We start from the raw sequence: 14,094 nt of genomic DNA on the forward strand, positions 1-14,094 counted from the left end.
ATGAATATAGGCAAACATGATCTATCTTTTAACGAGAAAAGCTGCGCAAGCAATTTTAGGAGGATCAGCTGATGACTGTCACTCAATGCAGGCCTGTATATGGCTAGCCTTATAAGGTCATTGACCGCTGGAACTGCAGTAGCAGCTTTAGCAGCGCTATGGTGAGATGCACCAAAAGCTCTAACTCATATGTATATAATCAATTAGTCGGAGGGAAACAGACTTACATATATTCGGCGGCCCACGCAGAAAGATCTTTCCTTGTGTTAGTGACTGTCTGTGGTGAAGCTGTGTGTGTAGGGGGGCGTCGTTGGAATAAATAATAACACTTTCACTTTTTCTAATTATTAGAAACTTGAACGTTGTGGTATTTTATTTTCACTTGAAAAAAAGTACATGTGGTTTGTGCGTAGAAATTTGAACATATGATAGAAGGCGGAATAGCAGAAAAGCACTAAAAGGGGCAGGGTGACCATCTTCAGAGGAAAACCAAGAACAGTGTGTCTGTGCGTATGCCACGGTCGCGACCACACTGTCAGCTGGCCTGAGTGGTCACACCTGCAGTCATCTGGCATCAACATCCTCCCCCCCTTGCAATGAGTTGCAAAACGATATCATTGTCCAAATGGACCGGACAGAATCCAACCCAAGGTGGAATTCTGGGCCATTGGCAAACCGTTGGTGCTCGGCAGGAGGCCAGGTAGGATGATGTGAGGATACACATCAGTGCCGAGCACCAGGGACACCGTCGATGGCTGGAACCAGCGTTCGTTGGCGAGCGTGATGCTGCGGAATTGCTCCAAGTTCTCGCCATCGACGGGTCGGAGGGGGGTGCGGCTGCAGAGTTGCGAGTCCACCTGCAGCAGCACCTTTCGACGGAACTCGGATGTCCGTGAGCGGATGATCGCCGTGCAGACGCCTTCCGTACCAACGCGGGTGACGGATAGCCGGTAGGCTGTTGCCAAAGATGCGCTGATACGGCTGGTCGCCGCGCACGGGTCGATCAGCGCTCGCATCTCAAATGTCTTGCATCCGGTGTCGATCAGGATGTTGGCCGTCGGAAGTATGCTCACAGCCTTGTCCTGCAGCAAGGATGCGAGCGACGTCGGAAAGGCCTCCTCGGACGTCGGCGAGGCCGGTCGATGGGGTGACGGCGAGCGGGAGCGTGACTTTGGCGAAATACACAATTTATAACGCTGTTGACAGTGAAACCAAAGTTTTTTTTAGAGATACTACTTAGTTAGCTTAGAATGTACAATGCTTTGCATGTGTGTGTGTTTGTCAAAAGATAGCTTAGGTGTCGCGTATGAATAACTCATCCATAAGTTCGGCCAGGAATCGGCGGTCAACCACTTGCTGGGCCAAGGTCAATAACGGCATCTGGGAGTTGGACTTGCCTTGCGTTGGCCACGGCGCTGCCGTCATACAATTTTCATAGATGTATACAAATTCGCCATCTTGCAAAAAGTGCAAGTTTTCAGCTGCATTACCAAAATGCTGCACATGCGTATTCAAATTACAGCGTACTGACGGGGAAGTCACTTGCAAGGGGTGTATGTGTAGTTGATGGCCCACCACAAGTAATTCCAATGGCGAATGCGATGTCGATGTCGACGTCGACGTCGATGTTGACGCTTGCGCAGCAGTTGTTCTGCTTTTCCCTTTGTTTACATTCTGCTTGACCGCCATTTTGATTTGATTTTGCTGAAGCTTTTGTTTTTGTATTTGCGCTTAACGCTGCTGCTGATGACAATTTTTGGTGCTTCGGCTTTGCGCCTTCGGCTGCACTCGTGCGCTGACCCGATCGCCGACCAAAACCATTCAAAGTATGTAACTGCTTCCATTGCGTCTGGTGAATTTAGTTCGCCAGTTTTTCAAAGTTTTTTTTTTGTTTACTTTTAGTTGTGGCCACAAACAAAAAATTTGATTTCCTATTGATGGGAAAAGCATCGGAATTTGTCGATTGGCAGACAAATGTCAGATCAGAAACTAGTACATGTCAATCGGTAAAGTAACGACAAAGGCACTCACAGAGTAAGGCAACACTGAATTTGGTCATTTCGAGGATATATGTAAACGTCATTGGTTGTTGGAGAATCGACGCATCAACATGTCAGGTGAGTTTTGCTAACTGTGTGAATATTATAATAAAAGTTGTGTAATAAAATAAAAAATTTTGTGCAAGCTGCGCAAGTGTACCGCGAGCACACTTACATAGATATTTGCATGCGCAAGAAAAAAGAATAGGTCCGCTGAGTGTGTGAGCTGTGTGCGTGAGTGAGCAGTATGAGTGTGTGTGTGTGATTAATTTTTAATGCATTTTCATGCTGTAGAAATGACTTGTAAAAAAAAATTAAGAAAACAAAATGGCCGTCACGTAAAGTGCTTATTGTATGCGTAAAGTGTGAAACAAAAACTGTGTTTCGAATAAAACGCGTTCAAAGTTTTGATTTGCCATTAACGATCCCAACAAAAAACTCGAATTGAGGGTACGAATTATATGTGTGTGTATGCACATTAATACACGTACATATGTAAATACATAATATGTATATATGTATTACATATATATGTATTACATATATACATACATACTTAAATACAATATGTAGCCCATGTGTGCATGCAAAATGGCGACACTGCAGAAATAGTATGAAATGTGAGGTTAAGTTCAGGCAGGCTTTGATGTTCTATTAATTTCAATTTAATTTATAAGATTATTTATTATTATTATTATTATTATTATTATTATTATTATTATTATTATTATTATTATTATTATTATTATTATTATTATTATTATTATTATTATTATTATTATTATTATTATTATTATTATTATTATTAATTATTATTATTCTTAATTTTACATCGCAGACAATAATGAGACAGTGTCGCAGCAGCCACCGGATGCACTGGAGCAACGTCAAATATTTTTAAAAGAGTTGAAACGTATAATTATTCAAGCGCGCGTTAACCGAACGCTTGATTGGTTGGTTCAAAACTTAGGGAGTGCAAGCGATTCACTCATGGAATAAATAGATGATAAATTGAATACGTTGGTAACACTCCTGCTAACAAATAATAGCAATGATGCTCAGCAGCAGCCGAAGGAAACAACCCTTGTATATGCGATGACTGGAAGTGACCCTGTTCACATCGAAAATAGTGTGAAAGCGGTAGAAATTTCCGGCGTTAAAACATACTTGTTACACACAGAAATTAAACAGTCAGTTTAAAAATAAAAAAAAAATAAAAAAACATGTTTAGATTTTGTTTTGAAATTCAATTTATTTAGGGATTGCGCTTTTGATGCACATGTGCTATAATCAATCGAAACACGCTAGCTAACATACAACAATACAATAAAACAATAAAGCTAACCTGTCCTCACGTTTGGGCGCCAATTAATATAATTAAACTGTAGCGTACAACGAAGCTAGTTCGCTGAAGGAAGCTGGTGTAAATGTAGCGCCATGAAAGGCGTACGCGATCGCTACGGCTGTTGTCTGGTCGGATGGGTGTGGAAAAAAAATTATCCTTTCCGCTACGTGCTTCCATGGATTAACTATATTATTAAAAAAAATTCGCGTACTTAAGTTGGAGGGGGAAAAAAGGAATATGGACATACAAGGACAGTAAACAAAAGAGTTGAAAGAAAAACTGGAGAAAAGATAAGTTAGGGATCTACCTTCGACTTGGAGCACTTCTCCTTTACGGTGCACTCATTGGTGCAGACGCCCACCCTACCATGATCCTGCAATGCCATCGTAAAAATCAATTTAAATAACAGGATCCCTCAGAGAAGCTCCTCGTCACTCAACTATCCTCATACAAAAAAATTAAACAATTAAGCGGACATACTTAATTTATTAACATATGACAACAGTAACTTCAATATTAACAACATTATGAAATGACAAGAAAAATAAAGAAATAAATAATTTAACGAACTAACATGAGGCAGAAAGTGAACAGATAAGGCAAAAAAAAAAAAAAAAAAATAAATAAAGACTAAAAATAATTAACCTATAAATATAAAATATGTTCTAGCATAAATATTATATAAATAATTATTTTTTGGTTTTGAAAATTACTAATAATTTAAGAATTTTGCAATTAAAATGACTTCATTGAGAATGATGGAAAGCACAATGAATATAGGCAAACATGATCTATCTTTTAACGAGAAAAGCTGCGCAAGCAATTGTAGGAGGATCAGCTGATGACTGTCACTCAATGCAGGCCTGTATATGGCTAGCCTTAGAAGGTCATTGACCGCTGGAACTGCAGTAGCAGCTTTAGCAGCGCTATGGTGAGATGCACCAAAAGCTCTAACTCATATGTATATAATCAATTAGTCGGAGGGAAACAGACTTACATACATTCGGCGACTCCCACGCAGAAAGATCTTTCCTTGTGTTAGTGACTGTCTGTGGTGAAGCTGTGTGTGTAGGGGGGCGTCGTTGGAATAAATAATAACACTTTCACTTTTTCTAATTATTAGAAACTTGAACTTTGTGGTATTTTATTTTCACTTGAAAAAAAGTACATGTGGTTTGTGCGTAGAAATTTGAACATATGATAGAAGGCGGAATAGCAGAAAAGCACTAAAAGGGGCAGGGTGACCATCTTCAGAGGAAAACCAAGAACAGTGTGTCTGTGCGTATGCCACGGTCGCGACCACACTGTCAGCTGGCCTGAGTGGTCACACCTGCAGTCATCTGGCATCAACATCCTCCCCCCCTTGCAATGAGTTGCAAAACGATATCATTGTCCAAATGGACCGGACAGAATCCAACCCAAGGTGGAATTCTGGGCCATTGGCAAACCGTTGGTGCTCGGCAGGAGGCCAGGTAGGATGATGTGAGGATACACATCAGTGCCGAGCACCAGGGACACCGTCGATGGCTGGAACCAGCGTTCGTTGGCGAGCGTGATGCTGCGGAATTGCTCCAAGTTCTCGCCATCGACGGGTCGGAGGGGGGTGCGGCTGCAGAGTTGCGAGTCCACCTGCAGCAGCACCTTTCGACGGAACTCGGATGTCCGTGAGCGGATGATCGCCGTGCAGACGCCTTCCGTACCAACGCGGGTGACGGATAGCCGGTAGGCTGTTGCCAAAGATGCGCTGATACGGCTGGTCGCCGCGCACGGGTCGATCAGCGCTCGCATCTCAAATGTCTTGCATCCGGTGTCGATCAGGATGTTGGCCGTCGGAAGTATGCTCACAGCCTTGTCCTGCAGCAAGGATGCGAGCGACGTCGGAAAGGCCTCCTCGGACGTCGGCGAAGCCGGTCGATGGGGTGACGGCGAGCGGGAGCGTGACTTTGGCGAAATACACAATTTATAACGCTGTTGACAGTGAAACCAAAGTTTTTTTTTAGAGATACTACTTAGTTAGCTTAGAATGTACAATGCTTTGCATGTGTGTGTGTTTGTCAAAAGATAGCTTAGGTGTCGCGTATGAATAACTCATCCATAAGTTCGGCCAGGAATCGGCGGTCAACCACTTGCTGGGCCAAGGTCAATAACGGCATCTGGGAGTTGGACTTGCCTTGCGTTGGCCACGGCGCTGCCGTCATACAATTTTCATAGATGTATACAAATTCGCCATCTTGCAAAAAGTGCAAGTTTTCAGCTGCATTACCAAAATGCTGCACATGCGTATTCAAATTACAGCGTACTGACGGGGAAGTCACTTGCAAGGGGTGTATGTGTAGTTGATGGCCCACCACAAGTAATTCCAATGGCGAATGCGATGTCGATGTCGACGTCGACGTCGATGTTGACGCTTGCGCAGCAGTTGTTCTGCTTTTCCCTTTGTTTACATTCTGCTTGACCGCCATTTTGATTTGATTTTGCTGAAGCTTTTGTTTTTGTATTTGCGCTTAACGCTGCTGCTGATGACAATTTTTGGTGCTTCGGCTTTGCGCCTTCGGCTGCACTCGTGCGCTGACCCGATCGCCGACCAAAACCATTCAAAGTATGTAACTGCTTCCATTGCGTCTGGTGAATTTAGTTCGCCAGTTTTTCAAAGTTTTTTTTTTGTTTACTTTTAGTTGTGGCCACAAACAAAAAAATTTGATTTCCTATTGATGGGAAAAGCATCGGAATTTGTCGATTGGCAGACAAATGTCAGATCAGAAACTAGTACATGTCAATCGGTAAAGTAACGACAAAGGCACTCACAGAGTAAGGCAACACTGAATTTGGTCATTTCGAGGATATATGTAAACGTCATTGGTTGTTGGAGAATCGACGCATCAACATGTCAGGTGAGTTTTGCTAACTGTGTGAATATTATAATAAAAGTTGTGTAATAAAATAAAAAATTTTTGTGCAAGCTGCGCAAGTGTACCGCGAGCACACTTACATAGATATTTGCATGCGCAAGAAAAAAGAATAGGTCCGCTGAGTGTGTGAGCTGTGTGCGTGAGTGAGCAGTATGAGTGTGTGTGTGTGTGATTAATTTTTAATGCATTTTCATGCTGTAGAAATGACTTGTAAAAAAAAATTAAGAAAACAAAATGGCCGTCACGTAAAGTGCTTATTGTATGCGTAAAGTGTGAAACAAAAACTGTGTTTCGAATAAAACGCGTTCAAAGTTTTGATTTGCCATTAACGATCCCAACAAAAAACTCGAATTGAGGGTACGAATTATATGTGTGTGTATGCACATTAATACACGTACATATGTAAATACATAATATGTATATATGTATTACATATATATGTATTACATATATACATACATACTTAAATACAATATGTAGCCCATGTGTGCATGCAAAATGGCGACACTGCAGAAATAGTATGAAATGTGAGGTTAAGTTCAGGCAGGCTTTGATGTTCTATTAATTTCAATTTAATTTATAAATTATTTTATTATTATTATTATTATTATTATATTATTATTATTATTATTATTATTATTATTATTATTATTATATTATTATTATTATTATTATTATTATTATTATTATTATTATTATTATTATTATATTATTATTATTATTATTATTATTATTATTATTATTATTATTATTATTATTATTATTATTATTATTATTATTATTATTATTATTATTATTATCTTAATTTTACATCGCAGACAATAATGAGACAGTGTCGCAGCAGCCACCGGATGCACTGGAGCAACGTCAAATATTTTTTAAAAGAGTTGAAACGTATAATTATTCAAGCGCGCGTTAACCGAACGCTTGATTGGTTGGTTCAAAACTTAGGGAGTGCAAGCGATTCACTCATGGAACAAATAGATGATAAATTGAATACGTTGGTAACACTCCTGCTAACAAATAATAGCAATGATGCTCAGCAGCAGCCGAAGGAAACAACCCTTGTATATGCGATGACTGGAAGTGACCCTGTTCACATCGAAAATAGTGTGAAAGCGGTAGAAATTTCCGGCGTTAAAACATACTTGTTACACAGAAATTAAACAGTCAGTTTAAAAATAAAAAAAAATAAAAAAACATGTTTAGATTTTGTTTTGAAATTCAATTTATTTAGGGATTGCGCTTTTGATGCACATGTGCTATAATCAATCGAAACACGCTAGCTAACATACAACAATACAATAAAACAATAAAGCTAACCTGTCCTCACGTTTGGGCGCCAATTAATATAATTAAACTGTAGCGTACAACGAAGCTAGTTCGCTGAAGGAAGCTGGTGTAAATGTAGCGCCATGAAAGGCGTACGCGATCGCTACGGCTGTTGTCTGGTCGGATGGGTGTGGAAAAAAAAATTATCCTTTCCGCTACGTGCTTCCATGGATTAACTATATTATTAAAAAAAATTCGCGTACTTAAGTTGGAGGGGGAAAAAAGGAATATGGACATACAAGGACAGTAAACAAAAGAGTTGAAAGAAAAACTGGAGAAAAGATAAGTTAGGGATCTACCTTCGACTTGGAGCACTTCTCCTTTACGGTGCACTCATTGGTGCAGACGCCCACCCTACCATGATCCTGCAATGCCATCGTAAAAATCAATTTAAATAACAGGATCCCTCAGAGAAGCTCCTCGTCACTCAACTATCCTCATACAAAAAATTAAACAATTAAGCGGACATACTTAATTTATTAACATATGACAACAGTAACTTCAATATTAACAACATTATGAAATGACAAGAAAAATAAAGAAATAAATAATTTAACGAACTAACATGAGGCAGAAAGTGAACAGATAAGGCAAAAAAGAAAAAAAAATAAATAAATAAAGACTAAAAATAATTAACCTATAAATATAAAATATGTTCTAGCATAAATATTATATAAATAATTATTTTTGGTTTTGAAAATTACTAATAATTTAAGAATTTTGCAATTAAAATGACTTCATTGAGAATGATGGAAAGCACAATGAATATAGGCAAACATGATCTATCTTTTAACGAGAAAAGCTGCGCAAGCAATTGTAGGAGGATCAGCTGATGACTGTCACTCAATGCAGGCCTGTATATGGCTAGCCTTAGAAGGTCATTGACCGCTGGAACTGCAGTAGCAGCTTTAGCAGCGCTATGGTGAGATGCACCAAAAGCTCTAACTCATATGTATATAATCAATTAGTCGGAGGGAAACAGACTTACATACATTCGGCGACTCCCACGCAGAAAGATCTTTCCTTGTGTTAGTGACTGTCTGTGGTGAAGCTGTGTGTGTAGGGGGGGCGTCGTTGGAATAAATAATAACACTTTCACTTTTTCTAATTATTAGAAACTTGAACTTTGTGGTATTTTATTTTCACTTGAAAAAAAGTACATGTGGTTTGTGCGTAGAAATTTGAACATATGATAGAAGGCGGAATAGCAGAAAAGCACTAAAAGGGGCAGGGTGACCATCTTCAGAGGAAAACCAAGAACAGTGTGTCTGTGCGTATGCCACGGTCGCGACCACACTGTCAGCTGGCCTGAGTGGTCACACCTGCAGTCATCTGGCATCAACATCCTCCCCCCTTGCAATGAGTTGCAAAACGATATCATTGTCCAAATGGACCGGACAGAATCCAACCAAGGTGGAATTCTGGGCCATTGGCAAACCGTTGGTGCTCGGCAGGAGGCCAGGTAGGATGATGTGAGGATACACATCAGTGCCGAGCACCAGGGACACCGTCGATGGCTGGAACCAGCGTTCGTTGGCGAGCGTGATGCTGCGGAATTGCTCCAAGTTCTCGCCATCGACGGGTCGGAGGGGGGTGCGGCTGCAGAGTTGCGAGTCCACCTGCAGCAGCACCTTTCGACGGAACTCGGATGTCCGTGAGCGGATGATCGCCGTGCAGACGCCTTCCGTACCAACGCGGGTGACGGATAGCCGGTAGGCTGTTGCCAAAGATGCGCTGATACGGCTGGTCGCCGCGCACGGGTCGATCAGCGCTCGCATCTCAAATGTCTTGCATCCGGTGTCGATCAGGATGTTGGCCGTCGGAAGTATGCTCACAGCCTTGTCCTGCAGCAAGGATGCGAGCGACGTCGGAAAGGCCTCCTCGGACGTCGGCGAGGCCGGTCGATGGGGTGACGGCGAGCGGGAGCGTGACTTTGGCGAAATACACAATTTATAACGCTGTTGACAGTGAAACCAAAGTTTTTTTTAGAGATACTACTTAGTTAGCTTAGAATGTACAATGCTTTGCATGTGTGTGTGTTTGTCAAAAGATAGCTTAGGTGTCGCGTATGAATAACTCATCCATAAGTTCGGCCAGGAATCGGCGGTCAACCACTTGCTGGGCCAAGGTCAATAACGGCATCTGGGAGTTGGACTTGCCTTGCGTTGGCCACGGCGCTGCCGTCATACAATTTTCATAGATGTATACAAATTCGCCATCTTGCAAAAAGTGCAAATTTTCAGCTGCATTACCAAAATGCTGCACATGCGTATTCAAATTACAGCGTACTGACGGGGAAGTCACTTGCAAGGGGTGTATGTGTAGTTGATGGCCCACCACAAGTAATTCCAATGGCGAATGCGAGGTCGATGTCGACGTCGACGTCGATGTTGACGCTTGCGCAGCAGTTGTTCTGCTTTTCCCTTTGTTTACATTCTGCTTGACCGCCATTTTGATTTGATTTTGCTGAAGCTTTTGTTTTTGTATTTGCGCTTAACGCTGCTGCTGATGACAATTTTTGGTGCTTCGGCTTTGCGCCTTCGGCTGCACTCGTGCGCTGACCCGATCGCCGACCAAAACCATTCAAAGTATGTAACTGCTTCCATTGCGTCTGGTGAATTTAGTTCGCCAGTTTTTCAAAGTTTTTTTTTTTGTTTACTTTTAGTTGTGGCCACAAACAAAAAATTTGATTTCCTATTGATGGGAAAAGCATCGGAATTTGTCGATTGGCAGACAAATGTCAGATCAGAAACTAGTACATGTCAATCGGTAAAGTAACGACAAAGGCACTCACAGAGTAAGGCAACACTGAATTTGGTCATTTCGAGGATATATGTAAACGTCATTGGTTGTTGGAGAATCGACGCATCAACATGTCAGGTGAGTTTTGCTAACTGTGTGAATATTATAATAAAAGTTGTGTAATAAAATAAAAAAATTTTGTGCAAGCTGCGCAAGTGTACCGCGAGCACACTTACATAGATATTTGCATGCGCAAGAAAAAAGAATAGGTCCGCTGAGTGTGTGAGCTGTGTGCGCGTGAGTGAGCAGTATGAGTGTGTTGTGTGTGATTAATTTTTAATGCATTTTCATGCTGTAGAAATGACTTGTAAAAAAAAAAATTAAGAAAACAAAATGGCCGTCACGTAAAGTGCTTATTGTATGCGTAAAGTGTGAAACAAAAACTGTGTTTCGAATAAAACGCGTTCAAAGTTTTGATTTGCCATTAACGATCCCAACAAAAAACTCGAATTGAGGGTACGAATTATATGTGTGTGTATGCACATTAATACACGTACATATGTAAATACATAATATGTATATATGTATTACATATATATGTATTACATATATACATACATACTTAAATACAATATGTAGCCCATGTGTGCATGCAAAATGGCGACACTGCAGAAATAGTATGAAATGTGAGGTTAAGTTCAGGCAGGCTTTGATGTTCTATTAATTTCTATTATTATTTTATTATTATATTATTATTTATAATTATTATTATTATTATATTATTATTATTATTATTATTATTATTATTATTATTATTATTATTATTATTATTATTATTATTATTATTATTATTATTATTATTATTATTATTATTATTATTATTATTATTATTATTATTATTTATTATTATTATTATTATTACTTATTATTAATTATATTATTACTTAATTTTACATCGCAGACAATAATGAGACAGTGTCGCAGCAGCCAACGGATGCACTGGAGCAACGTCAAATATTTTAAAAGAGTTGAAACGTATAATTATTCAAGCGCGCGTTAACCGAACGCTTGATTGGTTGGTTCAAAACTTAGGGAGTGCAAGCGATTCACTCATGGAACAAATAGATGATAAATTGAATACGTTGGTAACACTCCTGCTAACAAATAATAGCAATGATGCTCAGCAGCAGCCGAAGGAAACAACCCTTGTATATGCGATGACTGGAAGTGACCCTGTTCACATCGAAAATAGTGTGAAAGCGGTAGAAATTTCCGGCGTTAAAACATACTTGTTACACAGAAATTAAACAGTCAGTTTAAAAATAAAAAAAAAAATAAAAAAACATGTTTAGATTTTGTTTTGAAATTCAATTTATTTAGGGATTGCGCTTTTGATGCACATGTGCTATAATCAATCGAAACACGCTAGCTAACATACAACAATACAATAAAACAATAAAGCTAACCTGTCCTCACGTTTGGGCGCCAATTAATATAATTAAACTGTAGCGTACAACGAAGCTAGTTCGCTGAAGGAAGCTGGTGTAAATGTAGCGCCATGAAAGGCGTACGCGATCGTTACGGCTGTTGTCTGGTCGGATGGGTGTGGAAAAAAAAATTATCCTTTCCGCTACGTGCTTCCATGGATTAACTATATTATTAAAAAAAATTCGCGTACTTAAGTTGGAGGGGGAAAAAAGGAATATGGACATACAAGGACAGTAAACAAAAGAGTTGAAAGAAAAACTGGAGAAAAGATAAGTTAGGGATCTACCTTCGACTTGGAGCACTTTACTCTCATTTGCACGGTGCGCCATCGACAGGATCCCTCTTAACTATCCTCATACAAAAAATTAAACAATTTATTATTAACATATGATAACAGTAACTTCAATATTAACAACATTATGAAATGACAAGAAAAATAAAGAAATAAATAATTTAACGAACTAACATGAGGCAGAAAGTGAACAGATAAAGCAAAAAAGAAAAAAAATAAATAAATAAAGACTAAAAATAATTAACCTATAAATATAAAATATGTTCTAGCATAAATATTATATAAATAATTATTTTTGGTTTTGAAAATTACTAATAATTTAAGAATTTTGCAATTAAAATGACTTCATTGAGAATGATGGAAAGCACAATGAATATAGGCAAACATGATCTATCTTTTAACGAGAAAAGCTGCGCAAGCAATTTTAGGAGGATCAGCTGATGACTGTCACTCAATGCAGGCCTGTATATGGCTAGCCTTATAAGGTCATTGACCGCTGGAACTGCAGTAGCAGCTTTAGCAGCGCTATGGTGAGATGCACCAAAAGCTCTAACTCATATGTATATAATCAATTAGTCGGAGGGAAACAGACTTACATACATTCGGCGACTCCCACGCAGAAAGATCTTTCCTTGTGTTAGTGACTGTCTGTGGTGAAGCTGTGTGTGTGTAGGGGGGCGTCGTTGGAATAAATAATAACACTTTCACTTTTTCTAATTATTAGAAACTTGAACTTTGTGGTATTTTATTTTCACTTGAAAAAAAGTACATGTGGTTTGTGCGTAGAAATTTGAACACATATGATAGAAGGCGGAATAGCAGAAAAGCACTAAAAGGGCAGGGTGACCATCTTCAGAGGAAAACCAAGAACAGTGTGTCTGTGCGTATGCCACGGTCGCGACCACACTGTCAGCTGGCCTGAGTGGTCACACCTGCAGTCATCTGGCATCAACATCCTCCCCCCCTTGCAATGAGTTGCAAAACGGTATCATTGTCCAAATGGACCGGACAGAATCCAACCCAAGGTGGAATTCTGGGCCATTGGCAAACCGTTGGTGCTCGGCAGGAGGCCAGGTAGGATGATGTGAGGATACACATCAGTGCCGAGCACCAGGGACACCGTCGATGGCTGGAACCAGCGTTCGTTGGCGAGCGTGATGCTGCGGAATTGCTCCAAGTTCTCGCCATCGACGGGTCGGAGGGGGGTGCGGCTGCAGAGTTGCGAGTCCACCTGCAGCAGCACCTTTCGACGGAACTCGGATGTCCGTGAGCGGATGATCGCCTTCCGTACCAACGCGGGTGACGGATAGCCGGTAGGCTGTTGCCAAAGATGCGCTGATACGGCTGGTCGCCGCGCACGGGTCGATCAGCGCTCGCATCTCAAATGTCTTGCATCCGGTGTCGATCAGGATGTTGGCCGTCGGAAGTATGCTCACAGCCTTGTCCTGCAGCAAGGATGCGAGCGACGTCGGAAAGGCCTCCTCGGACGTCGGCGAGGCCGGTCGATGGGGTGACGGCGAGCGGGAGCGTGACTTTGGCGAGCGTGGCCGTGGCGAGCGCGGCCTTGGCGAGCGCGGCCTTGGCGAGCGCGGCCTTGGCGAGCGCGGCCTTGGCGAGCGCGGCCTTGGCGAGCGCGGCCTTGGCGAGCGCGGCCTTGGCGAGCGCGGCCTTGGCGAGCGCGGCCTTGGCGAGCGTGGCCTTGTTGGGGTTCGGGACCGGGTGGAGACCGGTTGGTCTTCGCCTCGTCGCTGACGGTTGGGGTGAGCGCTGCGTGCCTCCTTGAAGTGCAGCAGTGTGTGGTGATCCCCCCGACACACCCTGTACCTTCCCGTGCTGCGGCAGGATTGCCCGGAGTGCTGGTGGGCCAGACAGTTAGAGCAGTACTTGTTTATGAGTACTGCTCTCAACCGTTTCTCCGCTGTCAGCCTCAGGAATCGCTGACACTTC

General features: G+C 41.3%; 1 protein-coding gene across 2 annotated transcripts; it reads right to left on the minus strand.

Moving 5' to 3' along the window:
- Positions 1-370: 370 nt before the first annotated feature.
- LOC127565882 (uncharacterized) lies at positions 371-10,645 on the minus strand. Of its 2 annotated transcripts, XM_052006709.1 has the most exons (3): positions 10,604-10,645; positions 10,420-10,519; positions 371-1,931 (listed from the first exon to the last, which is right to left on the minus strand). In XM_052006709.1, exon 3 carries the CDS (start codon positions 1,014-1,016, stop codon positions 615-617), a length of 402 nt encoding a protein of 133 aa, XP_051862669.1. In that variant the 5' UTR covers positions 1,017-1,931; positions 10,420-10,519; positions 10,604-10,645; the 3' UTR covers positions 371-614. The 2 variants fall into 2 exon arrangements, with proteins under 2 accessions (XP_051862669.1, XP_051862668.1); XM_052006708.1 differs by lacking the exons at positions 10,420-10,519; positions 10,604-10,645 and adding an exon at positions 6,190-6,274.
- Positions 10,646-14,094: the final 3,449 nt, after the last annotated feature.

The sequence above is a fragment of the Drosophila albomicans genome, chromosome 2R, assembly GCF_009650485.2.
Source record: "Drosophila albomicans strain 15112-1751.03 chromosome 2R, ASM965048v2, whole genome shotgun sequence".
NCBI classification, from domain to species: domain Eukaryota; kingdom Metazoa; phylum Arthropoda; class Insecta; order Diptera; family Drosophilidae; genus Drosophila; species Drosophila albomicans.